General features: G+C 45.5%; 10 protein-coding genes across 10 annotated transcripts; 2 read left to right on the top strand and 8 right to left on the bottom strand.

The window, feature by feature from the left end:
* Window positions 1–1,083: 1,083 nt before the first annotated feature.
* N7483_007519 (uncharacterized protein) lies at window positions 1,084–1,731 on the bottom strand (the record flags this gene model as incomplete). The annotated part of the gene is made up of 1 exon (XM_057090956.1): window positions 1,084–1,731. One exon carries the CDS (start codon window positions 1,729–1,731, stop codon window positions 1,084–1,086), a length of 648 nt encoding a protein of 215 aa, XP_056945697.1.
* An 84-nt stretch (window positions 1,732–1,815) lies between these two features.
* On the bottom strand, window positions 1,816–2,046 carry N7483_007518 (uncharacterized protein; the record flags this gene model as incomplete). The annotated part of the gene is made up of 1 exon (XM_057090955.1): window positions 1,816–2,046. The coding sequence occupies one exon, from the start codon at window positions 2,044–2,046 to the stop codon at window positions 1,816–1,818; it is 231 nt and encodes a 76-aa protein (XP_056945696.1).
* A 508-nt stretch (window positions 2,047–2,554) lies between these two features.
* On the top strand, window positions 2,555–2,833 carry N7483_007517 (uncharacterized protein; the record flags this gene model as incomplete). The annotated part of the gene is made up of 1 exon (XM_057090954.1): window positions 2,555–2,833. One exon carries the CDS (start codon window positions 2,555–2,557, stop codon window positions 2,831–2,833), a length of 279 nt encoding a protein of 92 aa, XP_056945695.1.
* Window positions 2,834–4,459: 1,626 nt separating this feature from the next.
* On the bottom strand, window positions 4,460–5,653 carry N7483_007516 (uncharacterized protein; the record flags this gene model as incomplete). The annotated part of the gene is made up of 1 exon (XM_057090953.1): window positions 4,460–5,653. One exon carries the CDS (start codon window positions 5,651–5,653, stop codon window positions 4,460–4,462), a length of 1,194 nt encoding a protein of 397 aa, XP_056945694.1.
* A 1,319-nt stretch (window positions 5,654–6,972) lies between these two features.
* N7483_007515 (uncharacterized protein) lies at window positions 6,973–8,604 on the top strand (the record flags this gene model as incomplete). Its single annotated transcript, XM_057090952.1, has 4 exons — window positions 6,973–7,267; window positions 7,370–7,848; window positions 7,905–8,341; window positions 8,406–8,604. 4 exons carry the CDS (start codon window positions 6,973–6,975, stop codon window positions 8,602–8,604), a joined length of 1,410 nt encoding a protein of 469 aa, XP_056945693.1.
* A 5,734-nt stretch (window positions 8,605–14,338) lies between these two features.
* On the bottom strand, window positions 14,339–15,401 carry N7483_007514 (protein kinase family protein; the record flags this gene model as incomplete). Its single annotated transcript, XM_057090951.1, has 2 exons — window positions 14,339–15,148; window positions 15,198–15,401. 2 exons carry the CDS (start codon window positions 15,399–15,401, stop codon window positions 14,339–14,341), a joined length of 1,014 nt encoding a protein of 337 aa, XP_056945692.1.
* An 84-nt stretch (window positions 15,402–15,485) lies between these two features.
* On the bottom strand, window positions 15,486–16,016 carry N7483_007513 (uncharacterized protein; the record flags this gene model as incomplete). Its single annotated transcript, XM_057090950.1, has 1 exon — window positions 15,486–16,016. One exon carries the CDS (start codon window positions 16,014–16,016, stop codon window positions 15,486–15,488), a length of 531 nt encoding a protein of 176 aa, XP_056945691.1.
* A 774-nt stretch (window positions 16,017–16,790) lies between these two features.
* Window positions 16,791–17,009, bottom strand: N7483_007512 (uncharacterized protein; the record flags this gene model as incomplete). The annotated part of the gene is made up of 1 exon (XM_057090949.1): window positions 16,791–17,009. One exon carries the CDS (start codon window positions 17,007–17,009, stop codon window positions 16,791–16,793), a length of 219 nt encoding a protein of 72 aa, XP_056945690.1.
* A 942-nt stretch (window positions 17,010–17,951) lies between these two features.
* N7483_007511 (alpha/beta hydrolase) lies at window positions 17,952–18,845 on the bottom strand (the record flags this gene model as incomplete). The annotated part of the gene is made up of 2 exons (XM_057090948.1): window positions 17,952–18,299; window positions 18,351–18,845. The coding sequence occupies 2 exons, from the start codon at window positions 18,843–18,845 to the stop codon at window positions 17,952–17,954; spliced, it is 843 nt and encodes a 280-aa protein (XP_056945689.1).
* Window positions 18,846–19,452: 607 nt separating this feature from the next.
* Window positions 19,453–20,457, bottom strand: tpcM (methyltransferase tpcM; the record flags this gene model as incomplete). Its single annotated transcript, XM_057090947.1, has 1 exon — window positions 19,453–20,457. One exon carries the CDS (start codon window positions 20,455–20,457, stop codon window positions 19,453–19,455), a length of 1,005 nt encoding a protein of 334 aa, XP_056945688.1.
* Window positions 20,458–20,587: the final 130 nt, after the last annotated feature.

Below are 20,587 nucleotides of genomic sequence, written 5' to 3'. Positions count from 1 at the left end.
AATTTGTCTCTGATCTTTCATGATTGATCTTTTATGCGTCTAATGTTTTTGATGCTCGGAATGGATGGGTTTGATTTTTCAGATGACTCGATAATGTTTAAAAATCAGTTCAAGTTTGTTTAAATAGTATCAACTTTTTGCTATCGATAGTTCGTTATAAGTAGTAGTTAACTTCAATCTTCAAGTTAACGGAAATCTGAAAATACCCCAAATAGTCTCCAGGCTTCTTTGCATATTGTCAAATTCAAAGTTTTTTAAAGTTTGCCATGTCAGCCGCACTCGTATTACATCTGGGCGCTGCAATAGAAGGACCACGAAGGACTCGGAGTAGGGCTACCCTAGACTAGTAGCACTTGAGTACGAAGGCCACATGGATGACAAGGATTCCTCTGCACATGTGTAGTCGGAGATTAACGGGAGCCTGCATGTAAGTCGTTTCTTATTTGTCCAACAATGGGTAGAGATGAATATGATGAGTCAGGTCTATAACATTTGAGCCAGATCCTGACATGACTGCACCCTGATAGCATGGGAAATAGGGACATCCAGGACTGCTCGTATATCCCCAAACTTTGAAACCAGCAGATAAAAGAAGGAAAGTATTGGCCCAGTAAGGCAGATGCCGTCCCCTCGCTACGAGTAGAGGAACAATATCCGATTGATCCTACCCATCTGGTGGGTCCCACCGCCTGTGACGATAGGTTTGACCAGTCGAATAGTCGGAGACCTCGGGAAATTGTGAGCTTGGTCATCACTTTGCTGTACCTATGGTAGTACTCAAGTGCTGATTAGGCACCGCAGCCCTGAGTGTGTAGAGAATGCCCGCCGTCCACGGGTGGAAAGAAAATGAGGAAAATCATGAATTATAAATGCAATGCTCTGAATGATATGATTGCCCTTGATAAAACCCATAGCCCTTTTTTGACGCCAAAGACTTGAGACCTCCCATGAAAAATGAAAATATGCGTAAAATGTCTAATGTATACCTAGAGAATGCCAGGAATCAATGCCGTCGTGCTGTAATATATCGAGCGGCCAATTAGAAATAGCATCTTGATCCCGAGGTCGGAGATAACAATGAAATCAACGTTTGGTAATCCGATTTGCAGTGCGTCGAGTCTTCGAAGATGTTGTGATCCGGTTGTCAAGAGATCCTCCAGCCGCCCGAGCCCGCTTACTCCGAGACTTATGCAAAGTGCGTCGAATGATGGTAATTTCCTCTTCAGATCTGCCTTCCATACGCCAACAACCTTCTTGGTGATGCCCAAGCATATTGCAGTAGCCACAAAATGGCCGACCACGGCGGTTCTTAATTGGTTGAGTCGCGATATTCGTCGTCTCCGCAAGAACAACCTCATGCACCTCAGCCATCACAATCAGGTCCGTGAGTCCTAGGTTTCGACCTTCGGTAGTCGCGTACTCCTCATCTGTCATGCGATCTTTGAAACTTTCCCAATCTCGACCAAGACCTTCAAGGAATAACGTGTTCACCACACTTTGAGAAATGGCACTGGGACGGACCGCTTCCATCTCGCTTTGCACGGTAATGAATTTGTTGCCATATTCGTGAATTGATAAGCAAGTGCTCAGTCGGAGACGAGAGAGTGTTTGGAGTAGTCGGGAAAATTGTGGGCCTGGCTTGGGTTTGTAGTTTGTTCGCAGGAATTCGTACATGGCATCGATACTGAGATTCTTGGGAACACTGGCGAGAAGAGTCCTCTCCACTGTCATGCCTAGTAGACCGCTCAGACTTTTGTCGAGTCGCTGCCAGTCTTTGTAGGTTTGGGAGAGTGGGGGATCCAGTGCAAGGAGCGGTTACTCAGTGTCTGTCACCAGGTCCCAGACTCCATGGTCTTGCAATGCGGTGCAGATTGATTGGTGCCATTCGTCGTAGTTTTCGGGTCCCCTGAGTTTGACAATCTCGGTAAACTGAGAGATATCAAGAGGGACGTTGTATCGGTCGGGACGGGAGGAGGGATCGAGAATTTGGGTTTCTTCGAGTTGAATCCCTTCAAGGGGTGATTGGAAGGCTAAATTCGGTTCCATTGTGAAACGCGACGCGACTTTATGGGTGAAGAGGGTAGATGAGAGGAGTTGACGCGCGTGAGTGGTTCGTGAATCGCGATAGCTTATCGAGCTTACCCCGCATTATCCCATTTTGGTACTATGGATCTTGACAACCTAGGAAAGAAAAATAAAATAAAAAAATAACAGAGAAATCTCACAGACAATATCCCGCGAGTATTCAGGTATTATAGCTTGAAACCCAAGTTATATGGCTGCAAATGCCTCACATAGCATATTCTCGAACTGACGCTGCTGCACCTTGAAGCTGATACTATGGCAAGAGAACTTCCAACACGGACAACTCGATACCATTTTGGAGAATTCAACACGTCTGAAAAGACCCATCATTAAGAACCTCAGGCGCCCTGGAAACCTATTGGTTCAATACCTCTCAAATTATGACGGAGGTAAAGATCATGGCAAGGCTACAGGGATATCAACACAACATCTCGCACTGGATCTTGAGGCTGAATTAGAAAAGGTGACCATGGTAATCATCGCTGAGGAAGGATGCGAGTCATTTTCTGATTATGACAGCTCAGACAGCGGCAACTATGAGGGCTCACTTTCAATCATCATTCGCAACAATAGCCGATTTGGTCGGCTTCACAGCTATGTGAATTGCTTGATGAACCTTGCTCCTCTTATTCAAAGACGCTCTGACATTATGCGAGAAATGATGAAGGCTGAGCTTTATAGAATCGAAAACAGATTTCGCTTATCTGAAGCTGCAAATTCACATGCCATGCGCATTCGAGATCGGTAAGTTGAAGTGTGCCAAAGAAAGCTGTATTCAGAGCTACACTCATAAGAGAAAAAGATTTATATTGGCGCCAGCTCCATTGGTTGAGCGGCTAGCGGAAGCAAACTTTGCAAGATCAATAAGAATTAGAGAACAGGAAAATGGCGTAGGAGATGGACATCAAATGGCTGATGGTATCCTGGAAATAATCAAGTCGTCTTCAATGTTACATGATTCAGGACTTTGGGCTTCCGTTACCGCAACGTCACATTATGCCCACACCGCTGCCTTTCATACTTCCTTCCTCTTAATCATCCAGTCCCTTGACTCAATTTTAAAAGAGGACCCGGATTGTGAGTATTTAAATCCAAGCAACTTGAAACCTTCCAGCTAATGCCATGTATAGGGCAGCACTTAGTATATCATGATAATAAAGGACCAGAGTCACCAGTTTATGACCAAATGTCGGAAAAAAGCCAAGATGCCAAATATTAGGTCCAAGAGAAGGTGATGGATAAGCACGCCACACCTGATTCAAGCCCCATGGTGCCTGCGGCACCTAACCTCAAGATGTTTGCTACTACCCTGGAGCAGGTAGCAGCAGTGACGGGGTATCTCCACAGTACACTCATACCATTGTGTGATGAATACGTGGTCAAGCCGCCAATCGAATCTAGAAAAAGGAAGTTTGAGTACCAAAAATTAAGCGAAACCATCCTGGCACAAATCATGCTCAAGGCCAATAATCGAGCCCGGCGAAGACGTTGAAGCGCGCAACGCGCTAATCAAGGAAGCGAACTTGAAGTCTCAACTGAGCCGGTTTGACCAGATCCGAGAATAACTTACGATTTTGCTGCAGTGCACATCATCAATGAATGATATCGAATCAAATGCCCCTAATTTCTACCAATTTTGAAAATGGATATTTGTCACGCTTCACGAAACCCTGTTGAAATAACACAAATCGACTCGAATAAGATCTTGTTGGTTTCATGCATCTCCCACTTTCCCGATGTTTGGAGAGTCACTGACAAGAGCCTGTCAGCTACTTCGGAGTGATAGCTAGTATGTTTCCGATACAAGAGTCAATATTTTGAATGTTGATCAAGATGTCTATAAGGCTCACCTGGGCAGAGCCAGGGCCAGCCACTATAACTTGCGCTATTGCAGCGCATCTTCAAGAATCCGATCAAGATCTCCAAGCCGAGATCCTGCAGCATCATCACGACGTAGAATGATTGGATATAGTTTTCCACCTGGGCAGTATATAGATCTACAACTTATTGATAGTATTTTCTCTGACCATATCTACTGGTATTTGTCGAATGTCTGGAAACTTTGGTGTTTGGGTCACGCCGGCGGTTGCAGAGATCATACCTATTCAAGGTGCAACAGCGTCACTTCGACAAACATGCTACGAGAGGCAATTCCAGCCATATAACTTGAGTTCAAGCTCCAAGCTACCATGCCTGAATATTTGCAGGATCCATTAGACGTTTCTTAGAAAATTTGGTTATTTCATTTTTTTTTTGTTTTTTGTTGCAATGTCGCTAATGAATAGTCTGTCAAATTCGAGAAGAATGGCTGTGTAGAGCAAAACGAACCAGCAAGTACATGCTCATTCGATGATTGTTCAAGACCTCAGGAGAGCTACTGATCGTCGAACAATTTCCCCGGAATTGGCCCAAGATGGTCATAATCGATGGTTAATTTTGGGTATTCAGGGGGTCTAGGCCATTCAATTGCACCTCGGAGCGAAAATTGCATGTCATGTCCGACGTCCCCTTCCTCCTGCAGTTGCTCCTCCACATGTTCTGCCTTTGCTACTTTCCATTTTTGCTCGTTGTCATATTCATCGCGGAATCTGCACACGCCGAAGTCAATCAAGGTTACCTTGAACCCTGTGGCCTCTTCAACGTCAAGTTTCACGATAAAGCTTCTTGCGTGGATATCCATGTTGAGTACTCCCATATCTTCCATGCGATCGATGATCCGAGCAGCATCATTGCAGATGAGTTGCCAGAGCTTTCTGGGAGCATTGTAAGGGAGTTCCGACATGAGAAATCCTGGAATGTACTGCAGAAGAACTCCTGGATGGCCTTGTTCAAGTGGCTCAGGTAGAGCTAGATCACCAGCGGGTAAGACGACCTTCGCGAGGAGGCGTGGAATATCCGTTCCTTGCATGTCCTTCATCAGTTTGTATGACTTGGTCTCAGAGTGGAAGATTCCAGTAGTAGTGTATTCGAGAAATGCCTCATCCTGGGATGTATTCCATTCGCTTCGTGGTGGCTCTTCAGTGCCTTCGGGAAGCGCACGGACAAACTTGGACCCAATCTCACCACTGGCAAACTGAATAAAATCTTTCTCAAGCTCCAAAGACCAGGGCTTCACATCGCTGATCTCTCTAGAAGACCATGAAAAACGCCGATCAAAGACCTTTAGCACCATGTCCTCATTACCATCCATAGCTAAAGCAGGACAGTCAATTCGAACTACCATTGCACAGGAGAAAGTGAATGGTTCAAAGAGACGGATTATTTTGGCCTCCACCATAGTCTCATGCTGGGGCGTCTTGACTTGCAGTGGAATCGAGTTGCCAACTACATATGGAAATTCGGCACACCTGGGAGCGGGATCTTCTTCATCAGAGAGAGGGATTACTTCTTCATCAGACAGAGGAATTTCTTCTTCATCATTGATAGAAATTTCTTCTTCAGCATTGAAAGGAATTTCTTCGTCATCAGAGGAAGAGGTATCTTCTTCATCAGAGAAAGAGGTATCATCTTCATCGTCTTCATCGGGGTAAGAAAAGGTTTCCGGGGTCTCAAGGTGCCAGTCGTCCATTTTGCTGGTTAGAGGCGGTTTATTCGGTGCGGTGACGGTTGTTTCAAAACAAAGAGTCGCGTTTATTCAGCGTAGTGACAGTTCTCTCAAAAGAAAGAGTTGCGTTTTTTGAGCGCCGTGATAGTTGCCTGAAAGGGAAGAGTTGTGTTTTTTGAGCACCGTGATAGTTCTCTGAAAAGGAAGAGTCGCGTTTTTTCAGTGGTGGAGGTTCTGAAAAGAGTCGCGTTTTCTCAGCTCAGTGTAGTGACAGTTCTCCAAAAAGAAAATGTTTCGTTTTTTCAGTGGTGAAGGTTCTGAAAAGAGTCGCGTTTTTTTTCAATGTGGTGATAGTTGAAAATAAAGAGTCGCGTTTTCTCAGCTCAGTGCAGTGACACTTCTCCAAAAAGAAAGTATTGCGTTTTTTTAGTGTGGTGATGGTTTTCTGAAAAGAAAGAGTCGCGTTTTTGGATGGAAATGTTTGACGGCCCGCCGATTGATGGGTTTCGTTGAGGAGTAGTAAATGATACACACAGAAGTCAACCTAGGCAGAGCGGTCAACAGGCACCAGCTCCAGTGCGTATTTAAAACCAAATTTACACCGCAGCTTTAGAGAAACCAAAACATCAATATTATGATTGATACACTACCTAGACTTGGAACAGGTCAATATAGAAATGAGTCGTATTAGCGCCACGACTATGCCTACATAGGCGGTTATGGTATCTGTAATCTTTCTAAGGTTAGGTCATGATCTTAGGATTCCAATTCAGAATGGGGCTTTGTCAGGATTTTTGCTCATTGTAATTTTTTTTATATTATTATGAAGAAGATTGAATCGCGAAATGTATAGAAGAACCTTAATTATAGTTGAATGAAGCTAGACCTAATTCGGCTTAGTGTTATATAATTGTATTTTGACAGAAGTAAAAGGGCGGTGAGTTTGGCGGTCTATATGCTCGGCCTGAGATATCCATGGTTTGGTCCCTATGCTAACTTGGAAGGTTCCTCGGATACATAGGCGCCAAACTCTTCAAGCAAAAAGAGTCAAAAGAGCAGAAATAAAAAATGCAAAAACATACAACAGCATGTCTAAGTTAGTGGTCACCTAGCGCCCACGATTCGGGCGTGGGTGGCTCGCCGCTCTATTTAGCCCTCTCTAGGGCACTAGCCGATCCCCCACTCTTTTCAATTACCCTGCTCGTACTTCTCTGTCATTCAGCCACTCCCCAGCTCATCTTCAACTTGATCGACGTGATCAAAGTGTTAAATTTTTAGAAATGCCATACGAGAGGTTTCTTGAGCCACATCCGGAATGTGGGACTTCTATGACCTGTCCATCAATGGCTTCCTCTCCCGATGGGATTCGTCTGTACGAGGATGATCAAGAAGGCCTTCTTGCGTCAATAGTCATGGCAAATGACATAGTAAACTTGCATTGTTATGTTCAAGACTGTGGCCCGCCATTATTCTGTGAGCCTCCAGAGCGTGAGGACGACTATTTTTTCATGGCTACCGTGAATGGCAGCACCGATACCCTTCGCGTCCTCCCAGAGATTTATCAATCCGACCCCCGCCAAAAAGAGCCGCTCAGATCTCGACTTGAGCGTCGAAACATTCGACTTCTGAATCTAGCTTGTGCGAACGTTCAGCTTAAGACGGCTGAATATCTGATGAATTGCGGCCCGCCGTTGGGCTAAATGTTCAATGAGCGAGGGTACGCCGATGCACCTCTTACAGCCGTGTTAGACGCGCTCAAGTTCATCGAAGAGGCCCCCATTCAGAGACACGTTTCAGCTGTTAGCCAAGAAACTATTGAAGATTTTGTATGCAGTCTGCTAGACAGAGGCGCTTCAGTCCGAGCTACCAATGAACACCTTTCACCAACTCAACGACCTACAGTGCTAGGTGTAGCGGCAGCTCTGGGGAGCTACAACCTAACATGTCGACTCATTGCCGATAGACCTGATCTTCATGGAAAAGAGACATGGCATGAGATAGCCACAGGCTCTATTGACAATGTGACCGCGCTACACATAGCTAGCGGATCCTGGAACCTAGCTTTCGTTCAAGCTTTGCTTGAAAAATATGGTTCTGATGAGCTTGCGCAGGCTGCAACGGCACCTGACAGTAGAGGTCGACTTCCCGTTCACTGGGCTTTGCTTAATCTCGATCACACGTTCAATAAACCGTCGGACGAGCAAACCATCTCGACAGGTGTCAAAATTGTCAATTTTCATTACTTGATTTCTTCCCAGACGCTATCAATGTGCAGACCTCACAGGGAGCAGCTTTGAACTTCCTCGCAAATGGGTATGTCAGGGGTGCTGGAAGTCTGGCCCTCATGAAAGTTCTCCTCCGCCTTAACCCAAACATTAAAATTGTCAACTCACAAGATCAATCAGGTGCAACTGCTCTCTTAAAGGTATTATCTTACCATGAGACGCGCAATGTCGTTTGTAAAAGTTCTACTATGCCATTAGTCGAGCTTCTCCTCGCTAATGGGGCCGACAGGACGGCCTATGACAAGAAAGGTCAAACCGCGCTACACAAGCTAGCTACTAGCCCGTCGTACGACGACCCAATCAGTCCTGATCTGCTTGAGATGTTTATTTCGTTCGTTGATATAAATAGAGAATGGATGGACGGCCCTTCACTGGATGGCAAGAAATCTGCGGCAAGTCGGGGCGTCTCGTTTACTAGTCCATCGGGGTGCTGACGTAAATGCCGTCAACAAAAAAGGCAACACACCTCTCCATGAAGTGATGACAGGCAGGCTCATAAGGAAAGAGAAGGCAGATGGAACCCTTGATTACCCAACCCTTGCAGAGAAGATCCATGCTCTCGACGAGATCGTCTCGGTATTACGAGAAGCCGGCGCCTCAATGGATCAGCTTAATTTGGCACGCCAGACGCCCGCGCAGCTACAAGAGCAAGAGCAAAAGCTGGCAAGATGGGAGAGAGGTGGTGAATAGCTAGCAGCGATAGCAACTCTTGTCTGGTTAAGGAGCTGTCTGAGACTCAAGATCGAGGTCGAGCGATAGCCTGAGCTCAACAGGAACATGACCCATGATGTCATATCCATGCTTGCCATTGAAATAAACAAGAAACACCAATGCCCTCATCTATGCAGGTATATAGTGTGCGGAACTGAAAATAATTCATAATATTGACATATATTTGAAGCTTTAAGTGTGGTGGGAACATAGAAACTACTACACACAGCCTGTACATATGTTGAAGAACGATGGCCAATTTCGTTTCGATGATCTCTGACATGAAGTTGTAGTAGTTGACGCATATCATTATCCGAGTTACACTGTTTAAGTTTGATCTTTGGAAGAGGGGAATTCACAACAAGAAGAGCAAAAATATGGTCGAACAAAAACATAGAACAGTCAGGGTTCGAATGTGGTCACCCACCATATGACTAACTGACCGGCGTGTCGCCATCCCAATCTTGGACGTCGCGATCATATCGCGTTGAAAAGAATTCGATCTAAATAAGTGTCCAGCACTTGAGATGCTACGCTCAGCCTTGGAAGATTGCGTTAGCCAACTACTTATGGAAGACCTACAGACTTTAGAGCTGTTCTTCTGCTTTTCTTGCCGAGCTGTTCTCTTTATTTATTCCCTTCTTATTCTGTTTGTTAAATTTCATAAAATTATGTTTAATCTTAGTTAACCGCCCTGCCCCGCCCCTAGGTGTTATAATCACGTTTCCGGGTACGCTATTCAACATGGCCAAAAGACTACCTAGGTAAATATCATTGAACTCGATGAGTTCAATCAGCCCGGAACGGTATATCAGTATCGCACGGTCACGGCACCGTTGGTGCGCGTGACAATTAACTACCTCTCCTACTACTAAAAGAAACATTTAGCTAGGCTTAAGTATAAGGAAACAAAGCTTTTACACAAGTGCTAAGTATGCTTTTCAAAACCTTCCAATATTTAAGATACTATACTACATACTTGTCTAGCTAGGATCATAATAATGAACAACCTTGGAAGTTCTTTTGATATTGTCCGTGCATGCTTATTTTAGGTAGGTGTTTACTTTTCAATGTTATTTATATAGAACCGGAATTGCCAAATAAGGTTAACTTTTCAAGAGTAACCAATACTTTTTCTCTCGCTATGGGTATTATTTAGAACTTAAGGTCAGTGCATAATAGATAAGGTGAGAACATTTGAACGGGGTAAGCTCTGGAATCAAGGGACGGGAGCGGAGCGGCAGAACGCACTGTCTTTGCCCAGGTGGACACTGGACCCCGTTCCGAGTAGGACTTGGCAAGCCTCCTGAGGTCTCGACGCCATTCGAGTTCTGGGCCAGTAAAGCCCAGCTTGCCAGTGTCTACATATGGGGTTTCTGTGTTTGGTAATTACAAGAACGTTTGAAGAGCTGCCCCTTGATGGCTCACCACATAAAACATCCACCCGCCCACTGCTACTCTGTGGATAAATTGGTCCCCGCGATCAGTCTGAAAATTCCAAGACTGCCTGCTATAGGTATTGTTTATTTTTATCATACACTACGGTTTCGCCAAGCAATCCCTCTTTCGAGTGCCCCCTCATTCAATCAAGTTTCGGAACCTGAAAATGCTGAGCCGCATGCTGCACCTCTGAGCACTGTCCTGTGTTTTTTAGTCTTCCTTTTTACCCCCAAGATTTCGAAGCATTCAGTCTTTGGGCACTAGCTACTAATTTTCATGGGCTCCCAGCTTCAAGTTGTATTATCAGCCAGCGACAGTTTTGACGGCAATTCGCGGCTACATCTTCGGTATTTCATGCCATGGAGGAGTACACGACACTACCAGAGCCACCTCTATGGTGTCGAATGTACATTTACATTATTCCGTTCCATAAAATGAAGGCATCGGCTAACATTAGAACTTGTGAAGTATATTAACAATCATCACCATCGGCTCATTCCTACCTCAAATTTTACGTATTCAAAACACGCAGAACATCCAGGGAATACATCAACTCTATATCCTATGGAACCTATTCAGCGCCACTGAGCAGTTCACCAATTTTTTCTTCGGACTTATAAATGAAGCCCAATATGACCCATATGAGGGCGGGATATTCTTGCATAGTCCACCATCCAAAGGTGACTGGTACAGCTTGTGCCACTGTGGCATAGTCACAGTTCCTTTTTTAGTGCTGTGAGTCCATGTCCTCAATACAAGGACGATTCTATGAATTACAATTCTGACACCAGTTATTTCTGCAGGTTCATTCAATTTTTATTCTACAGCAATCGCAGAGTTTCGCTCGGTATCATTTACACGATCTATCTTCTCATCTCAGTGATTCCTCTATTTATCGGTGCTGTCTCGGAGTTTGATGATCCCGATGAAATGCTGGATCCCTAAAAATTGCTGGCTGCTATTTTCTTCGCCTTCCACTCCATACTCCTTTGGCCCATTATCTCAATTCTCGGCTGTTTGAGCATATATCATCAAGCCCGCAAGATCTTCAAAAGGCCATTTCCAAGTTCTCTGAGCTTTCAAGGGCTATTGCTACAGGCCACCGCGTTTCTGATCGGTTCGGTCATCTGGATATGGAGTCTGGCGTTTCCGTATGAAGAGGCAAAAGGACATTGGAACTGGAGTGTCTTTTCTATCTGGTATTCCACAATTGGCTGGATAATTGTTGACACTCTGATTATGGCTCTCGGTCAGGCACTACTTTGTGTGCTAGTATCGCGCCGTGCGCCCTCAGACAACGAGATAACGCCAAGGGGTGAGACGGAGCCGCTTTTAGGATAGACAAGATATTTATTTCCTTGGTAACTTCAATCGTGTTTCTACTCAGTCAACATAAACTCGATACAATTACGGAGCGGACGGGAACCCCTGTTGTCCACACCCTGTGATCGTATGGGGTATGGGGGGGATGAAAATGAATAGCTTAGCTTTCGAGCTTCTGCTCTATCGCAATGGACTACAACTTCAATGTTGCCTAATTGAGCCGAACAACTATCATAACCTACAACAGTTGTTGACTTGATCTTGTGTTAGCTTCGTCTTGTAAAGACTACTAGTCAACAGCACCAAGCTCGTTGCTGTTGGGCCACGAGACTCGGTGATGCCACGAAGCGAGCGCAACGCTCAACGACAGCTCGTAGAGCACCTACTGGCCTCTGCGCCTTTTGCAAACCTTGCGACACCAAGGGGCTCTCGCCAAGCCCCGTGCGCGCGAGGGGAGGAAGTAGGAGGAAGTAGGAGGAAGTGAAGTGGCAGGGGAAGATGACAAGGGAAAGTGACAGGTGAAAAGGGGAAGTGCGAGGCTCACTATTTATGCCCTGTGCCTCCCGATCCCAGATCTGTCAATTCACTACAAATTAGACCCAACTGGGAGATAAACAAAACGAAAACAGGACCGACATAATACTATTCCTACAATTTAGGCAGCCGACGCCTAGATTGGTCGACCGCTCCATTCATAGCTAACATTCATGCAGTTCAGATAAGGTCAAGTTTCTAGAATACTAGTACCTTCTTGCTGGTTGATGGCAGAAACAAGGTTCGGATGTAGTTTGCTTTCTTTCATCACTAACCATGTCAACATCTGTCTCGCCCATCAATATGAGAATTAACTTCAATCTTCAACCCTCCGTGTTCCCATCTCTTAGACTTCCAGACAGACATTCCAACAGTCGACGATATTCAGAACTGGCAGTCGGAATAAATTCCAAGTCACGACGATAGTGAAAGCAGAGAACTCAAACAGGACACCTGAGTCCAGGTGATGTGTGAGATATCCAAAATTTGATCCCCGGGTTACCATTCAGGTTTTAAGTCTTGATATGTTTATTTTCATTTTAATATTTCCCCAATTTGTCATGGGATGAAAGGTCAATCCCAATGATCCGATTGGTCACTTTGTTGACTCTGGGCTCGGGTTAAATAGAGGTTTAGATTACTTATTGATTATTGCACTGCTTTAATTCCATAATCCCTCGGATTTATTCTCCAAGTTTGCAGGATTTGCGCCTACTCTTATTAGTATAAAAGTATTGTGGTTGAGACGAGACCCTTAACTGATGATGAGTAGTATCATGCCGCTCACAATACATCATGATCTGATCCTTTTACTCTAGGGCTGCAAACACAGTGAGGTACCCCTTATTACACCAGGGCACCCATCATCATGAATTAATAGTATATATAGTATGTTGCAATATAACAGAACTTCCAAGAAAATCTACAAGGCCCCACGATAAACACCATACAAGGATAAAGGTTATTGGATCTGATCTATCATTTGGAGTTGGACTTGGTCTTTCTGCCAGATGAAGAGGATCGTAAGGGCGAGAGTAATAATATTAAGATGCTATCCATGAGTACAAAAGGGAACTAACGCAGCCGGCCGGTTCTGGCACTGCAGGACTTGGTAATCTAGAGGAATGAATGGACAAGATGATGAGGTGGAAAAGAAAGTGAGGAAATAGACACACTATCAACCGTCCGCTGCTGATAAAAGCTTTACTGCATCTTTTGAGATAAGGTAGCCAACGTTGGACTAGACAGTGGTGATGGCAACAATGTATCTAGACCATCCGTCAGCACTAGACCAGAACAAGACCACATGAGAAGGGTAATGTCAAAAAAACATGGCAGGTTTAGCCAAGTGGCCACGTCAACCGTTCAGGGGGCTTCAGGGCATTCAGGTGAGGGGCTGAACTGGCTGAAGAGTAGGGCGGCAAGGGGAGCCTGCCTAACGATTCAAGAAATAAAAAAAAATAAAAACATACAACAGTCAGGATTCGCATGTGGTCACCCACCATACTACTAACTGACCGGCGTGTGGCTTAAGTACGGCTGAGCGGACGGGAAGCCCTGTTCTCCACACCCTGTGGTCGTATGTACTTGATACAAGAAGATAAGGCACCATATACTAATAGCTTGAATACAGGCTCAACTAAGATATCAGTCAAGACTCAAGATACTATCACATTCATACCTGATCCAGATGGGATAAGTCATCGCAGAAAAATGTCTTCAAATCATCTAGATCGCGGCAATGATTCTGAATTGAGAGAATTTCATCGGCACGTACCAACAAGCTCAAGTACTTCAGGCTTGGAAAATGATACACTCTGGCGTTCGCGGTACATAACTACCAAGGATAGCGACAGCCATGGACATCAAGATATCATGCGGCTCCAAGGCCACATACCTGAATACAACGCCTCCCATAGTCCCTATTTGCAGATATTAGATTGGCTTCAGGACCGGAACAGTTAGACATCCAAGGTCGCGAAATATCCATCTGCGACAAGAACTTGAATTTGCAATCTACCGAATTCAAACTAATTCCGGATACAAGCTATCATATGACGAAATCACTATCAAAAGACGCAAAAGAAAAAGTGAATCACACGCCATGAGAATGTCATACCCTTGAACCTGACAAAAGAAATTGAGATTGCCAAGAATAAATACACTGACAACCTTGCCTATCCTGATAGGCCCCAGACTAATGCTCAGCCTCAAATATTGTTCGGTGAGAACATCGAAAGGATCCGTGACCGTGATAGTCACATAGGAAAAACTAAAACCACGACTATGGAAAAGCCGCTTCCTAACCAAAGTGAGGTAATGCCGATACTGGCGAATCGAGACGGGTTTCAGAAGATGGCGTATCCTGGGGCTTGTTGAACGCCGCGATCCAGTTATCGCACAGAAGAGGCCGCTTCTAATTAATTCTGTCAACACGGAATGGCTCAATTTGTCTTGAACCCTTTGTTCTTCCTCCATTTGGCTGTGGAGGAGATTGAGGGAAGGGCCTCATAGGCCGGGTCATAGCTTGAGCGAAAGTTCGGGACGGGGGCATAGGTGGGGAAGTCTGTATCATGAACTCCATTCTTTCCTGAGTAATGGATGGAATAGAGGCGGGGTCACTGACAAGGCCTTTTCCGTTGAAGCATTTAATGAGCATTTGTGCTGCGGAGGCACGTTCCAATGGCTCGACTATCGACATCTCCCAAAGTTGAGGAAGGCCCGGTGCCGCCCCCAGAACGGCTTGCCGAGGGTCCCAGATTAAATTCTGCTCGTGTATGGTTCGAAATCCATTGATATTTAAGGTCCAAAGCATTGTCACAAATAGCGACCAGACGTCGACTTTGTGTGTTTGAAGTTCAACAGGTTCATGTTTGCCAACTTCCGGGGCCTGAAACAGTGGTGATCCAAACGGTGTTACTGCATTTGCTGCATTATTGCATATACCGAAGTCGCCAAGTTCAAAATGGTATCGCCCATCTGGAAGCTGGGTGCAAAGTATGTTCTCTGGCTTCACATTCCTGTGGATTGAGTTATTTGCTGCAAGACAGTCCAATGCCTGAAGCATCTGGAAAAAGACATCGTGGGCAAGATCTTCGATCGGCAAAACGGATCCACCGCCATATATTAATGAGATGAAATTCCTGTCTTTGTGTGCCATGAATATTTCGGGAATTGGACATGGTCCCTCCCAGCCTTTTGAAGCGATGTAGTCAACAATATGAGGCTACAGTTATATTAGCTCAAGGCCTCACAGTAAGGGAGGAAGTACAAACGTGATTAATATGAGACAAGGCCTCACACTCGCGCTTCTTCGCAAGATATGATGCTAAGTTCCACTCTTTTCCCATATAGGGACCTTCAGGTCGCTTCAAGTTCAATACCTTGACCGCGAGGAGCTTTCCCGTGTCAACATCAATGCGCCCGTGGACAGCCCCAAATGACCCTGACCCGATGTGACCAAGCTGGAACCATCTCATTTTTGATTTTGCTTGACCAGGCGTCCCCATTCTGGGAGTGGGAATGATAGTAGATGGCAAGTTGGTTGTCAAGTCCATCACTGTTCATGTTCGCCGAGGGTGATCATCATACCGATTGATGCTATCATGCAAGAGCTTGATCTTCCGCAGCGTATTTTCTGGATTATCCGGCCAGACTATCTTGAATTGAATAATGCCTGGATTCTCCCCTCCAATTCCGATCTTTGTGTTGAATTTATCATGAATAATGACTACTTGGCGGAGACGGCCATGTTGGAACGGGAACGAAGTCTGGCCCAAAGGATACGTTGATTGAGTACTTGACCTGTCATATAACATGATCGCCATGGTTTTGCTCTCAATCTCGAAAGAGCAATGATATTTCGAAATATTGTGTCCCTCCATGAAAATGTCCACATCTTCTCCGCGACCCAGTGTTGCAATCGTGCCACCGGAAATCGATTTGTGGCGGCCAACATCGAGAACGAGAGTGCCATCTCTGAGTCTGGAAGTGAGATGTTGATTCAAAGAATGATTGACGACCTTTTTGGCTTCATCGGTGATCCGGAGGAGGGAGAAAAGAGTAGAGCGATGAGTACTCGGATGATGGGACATCTTCAGGTAAGTTGTATTTTCCTTGACTCACAAATTGATGAGAAACTCGAATCAGCTCTGACTGAGGAGAAAGTACCCAAAAACATAGAACACATCACAAAGAGGCTCTCTATGACTCAGGCGCCGTATCAGAGACATTTGATCGTTTGGTGCTTGATTGCAGTTTCAGATGGCGCAGTTGTTTTGAAACGACCGGCTGTCCGCTAGAGATCTTTAAAGCCGCAAAATGCCCAGGTTTCGAGTGTAATTTGTTAAGCTATCAACATATAGGCTGTAAAAGTCATCGGACCAGGGGTTCATTTTGCCCTGTGCCTGATCACCTTGAAAGAGAAAACTGACATTTTCATCAAGACCGACCAATTGCCACACCCAAGTCTCTGCAGACCCCCACTGAATACCGGACCCCACCTTATTTTGAGTCTCGGGAAGCGCGCGATAGTCTGGAGTTCCCAAGCAAGGGAATAGTATAACAATCCTGAGAAAGGTAGAAGGGTTGTCTATGCTATGGCAGCAAAGAAAAAAAGAGCCCAACCCGCCCGTTGCGAAGCAGTAGGAATGACCCTTTCCCCTAAATTCAAGGAAAGAAGACCCTATTCAAAGGCAATTTTTGAGACCGAGCAAAAAAAACCCTCACCATTCCTGATGTGCCATTGGACAAACCAGCAGCTCAACTTTTCAGCTTTGAAGCAGACCCAATCAATGCCAGTAGCATTTTTGGTCCAAGGGCAAAATCCTCAAGACAAACCATTTTTGGAACCATACCGAAAGGCCCAATTAGTCAGGCAACTCCTCTAAAGCGGCTAGCAAGCTCTTTGGTTCAACAAAGACAGTCAAATCTCGACCGGGAGGGCTATTTGGGACTGAGCATACAAAGTCCTCATTGTTTGTTGATCTAGCACCGCAAGGACCAAGAGCCCAGCCAGCTAGCCCTGATGCAAGACGACTCTCCGGCAAAATTCCAAAGGGGTCAATACCAAACATTTCTGGAGCCATTCCAAATAAGTACTTCCGAAATGTACTTTCCACTCTGGAGTCAAAAGACACAATTTCTCAGCCGACCTCCGTTGACAGGGCTAGGAGCCTCTTTGGCTCAACAAAAAAAAGTCAGACCTCGACAGCGAGGGCTGTTTGGGACTGAGTATGGCGCATCCTCAACAACCTCTGATGAGCAAGTAGAGGATAAAACACCCGATAGCAATGTGTGCAGCGATAAGAAATCTTCGAATCCAAAGGGATCGAAAAGAAAAGCAGCAAAGAAATCACACTCCAGAGACGTCAGCTTCAGAAACGAGCACGCCAGACGTTCAACTGACAACTGATAGATCAAATGTCCGCCGTCGCGTAGCCCAGCAAGGTCTTAGGCTAAGAAGCAAGCGAAGTAGAAATTCGCGATCCCAGCTCATTGAATATAGCACGGAAGATTTTCGATGACACCTAGGTTTTCAATAACTGAAAACCACTTAAGCCGCCTTATATGCACATTTGATAGGTTTTGATTTGGTCAACAGAATGATCTAGCAGTGAGGATTATGGACTCGGGATATTTTCATCAGGAAACCTACGTAAACAAACCTGGCGCCCGAGCTATCATAAGAACTGCATTCGCCGTAAATTGAGTTCCCTTTTGCCTTCCAATGTTTTTGTGCTCAATCATTCATAGTCAAATTTCGATCCGAAATCTTTTCTTTTATTTGCATCTAGTATTGATTTGGAAATTCATAGTTTGTATTCAATTTAATGAAATCTGCCAATGACAACCATTGTAAGAGACCGCATATTACTAGGTAGTACTGCATAGTATCACGGATATTTTAACAACTAGGTGCATTTGCCTAGACAGGCACTGTCAACCTGAACTTGAACTTCCAAGGTTAGCTCATTGATTCATTTTTCTGAACTGTCCTGGGTGTCTTCAAGTTGTTTCCAATGGATCATTCAAGGCTTGACCTTGCCCACAAATTCAGCCACATTCTTAGCTAATGGCTCCGTCCAGGTGAGATGAGCAGAGTGACCCGTGGGCGCATAGTAGACGGTAAATTCATTTCCCAGCTGCTTTTGCTCCATAACCATTGCCTCTTGATACTCCTTTGGTAGAATATAGTCTTCCCCGAGCTGTAGATAAGCACAGGGCAGGGTTGCGTAGGCATCATTAGTGAGAACACCAGTATTGATAGGTGCGGCAGTTAGGGTCACTGTCCACTTCTCAGCCTCAACCGCGTCCAGGCCGTTGAACATGAACTTTGGTGCATCAACAAGTGTACCAACACCAGCAGCTCCGTGTTTCTATAAGAATAGTAAGTTACTATAGTAATAACACGCCAGAGATTGACCTACCCAAAATCGTAACCATGGAGGGATAGTAAAGGAGCCATCCTTTGGTTGGAAGTAGCCATTGATTGACTGATTAAGAGGAATGGCGAAGGCTGAGTAATAGAATATTCCAATCAATCCTCCATTCTGACTCTGTGCTTGGCGAGCCTTGTACTGAAACTCTAGGACTGCTACCTGGGTTGCGGCCCAACCGCCAGAGGAGTGTGCCACTAGAAGCACTTGCTTGCCTTCCTGGACTATAAGCTGGTCTAGTACTTGGCGGAGCACTGCAACATCATCATCATCGGTTGGAAACCCCTCGGGTGGAGGAGCATTGTGAAAGTTGGGGGCATTTAAGTCGTTGCCAACATTCAGTTTGCTTAGATCAGATTTAGGCCTTTGAGGACAATGCGTTTCGAAGCCCAGAGCGTTGAGAGCATTCATGAACGGTCCATATGGGGCCGGAGTGTGGTAAGACCCATGGACGATAACAATAGCCGGTTTCTGTGTGTTGGACATCGTAAAGTTCGATGATCATTCAATCTCTTGTTTGAATGATTGATGATTCAAAATCTGGCAGAAATCTGTGAGAAATCTGTCGTTAAAAGGTCTCTTTGATTTCCGCGCTTTGCTTGGTCGTTTTTAGCCCCCGATTGACGACCCACAACACTCCATTCATTTGCGATGACAAACTACATACGCGCATGTTATGAGCTAAGCAGCTCATATGATAGGGGCCAAAAGTTTTTTTATGTCGCATAAATTACTCAAAGCGGGTGAAGCTTCAACCGAGTGCGAGAGGATCGTAACGACAGCCATAACTTCCTTGAATCTGATATACCATAATTGCACGATTCAAGTGGCGGAATTTGCACATGCATGTGGAGGGAAGAAGAAGTGAAACTTATTTGGTAGCAGTCCAAGTCCAGATTCAATTATCCTTCAATTAATTTTCATTGAGTTGACAGTGAAACATACAGCAAATCACTGTCGCAGAAATCCAATTGATTTATCTACTAGATGAGCTTGAAATTATCCGATGGCATGAAAATACAGCAAATCTGGGAAAAGAGCGACCATGAGACCACTGCCTATTCCAATAATCAACCTCCAGGACATCGCAGAATCATTGCTTGGTTCCCAGAATAAGCACCACAGGGAAGGTGACCTTCTGTTTCCCGCCCATGGCTGCACGGAGCTCTTCGCGCATTAATTCAATCTCTGGATATCTATCGCCAGCTTGCTCTTGGTAATGAGGGAACACTGATTCCAAGTAAGCCGCGACATCATCCGCGTCCCACTCATGGGCCCAGAATTCGCGATTCACGAGATCATGAGTGACCTCCCCTTCCGCTCGGCGGTCTACCGGCTCAACCACGAAATCGAACCCCTCGGGACCGCTGAAAAGTAGCGGGTAGTCACAGTTCCACTTATGGCGTTCCACGTTCTGCCACTGGCTCTCTGGCAGGGCAATATTGTCGAGGAAACTGAGAAGGCCTTCTGCGCCGCGTCGCCAGAATGGCTCACCAGGAGTTCCCTTGAACGGAAGCCCAAACTGACAGATACGGGTTGCCATCTTATCATAGATCGCGTCGCAGGTTGGATCTGGGAAGATGGGGCGTCCATAGAAGTATATGGCGAGCGTTCCACCGGGGCGAATCAGAGTGTGAAAGGCCTCCAATGCCTTAGGCGCATCTAGGAGAGGCATGCATTCGCTCACAGTGAGCAGATCCGTCTGCTGCAAATTCTCAGGGATACCAGCGGTGACAAGTGCTTCGGCGGGACTTTTGATAAAGGTCATCCTTGCAGCGAGATCCGGGGAGAGCAGCTTTGGTGCTGCGGCCAAGGCTCGCTCATTCACGTCTGAGCCTACCACATGGCTATAGTACGGTGCCAGTCTTGCCGCGATGTTTCCAGGTCCCGTACCAACGTCGTGGGCCACTTCCATGCAACCATCACTGTGCTTTGCATGGTATTCATTGATTATGTGGAAGAAATCCTCCGACGGAGTGGGTCGTGAAGCGACGTAAGATTTCCAGAACTCGGCATCGCTGTCCAGGGCAGCACTGGTGAAAGGCGTACTAGTCTCAAGACGAGTGGACGTCTGTGTTTCTGTCTGTGTCTGTGACATGGCTTTGTTGATGATAGGCAAGTGGAAAATAATACTTCTTATCCTGTACAGGCAAGATTTGAATAACAGAGGTAGATGCATCTCTTTTTATAGTTCCCGTGTCAATAATTCATTTGAAGAAGGTCTGGTG

Source organism: Penicillium malachiteum (assembly GCF_028827825.1).
Source record: "Penicillium malachiteum strain IBT 17515 chromosome Unknown utg000003l:1.0-4950554.0:1.0-4952489.0, whole genome shotgun sequence".
Taxonomy (NCBI): Eukaryota; Fungi; Ascomycota; class Eurotiomycetes; order Eurotiales; family Aspergillaceae; genus Penicillium; species Penicillium malachiteum.
This window is presented reverse-complemented; position numbering and strand designations above follow the sequence as displayed.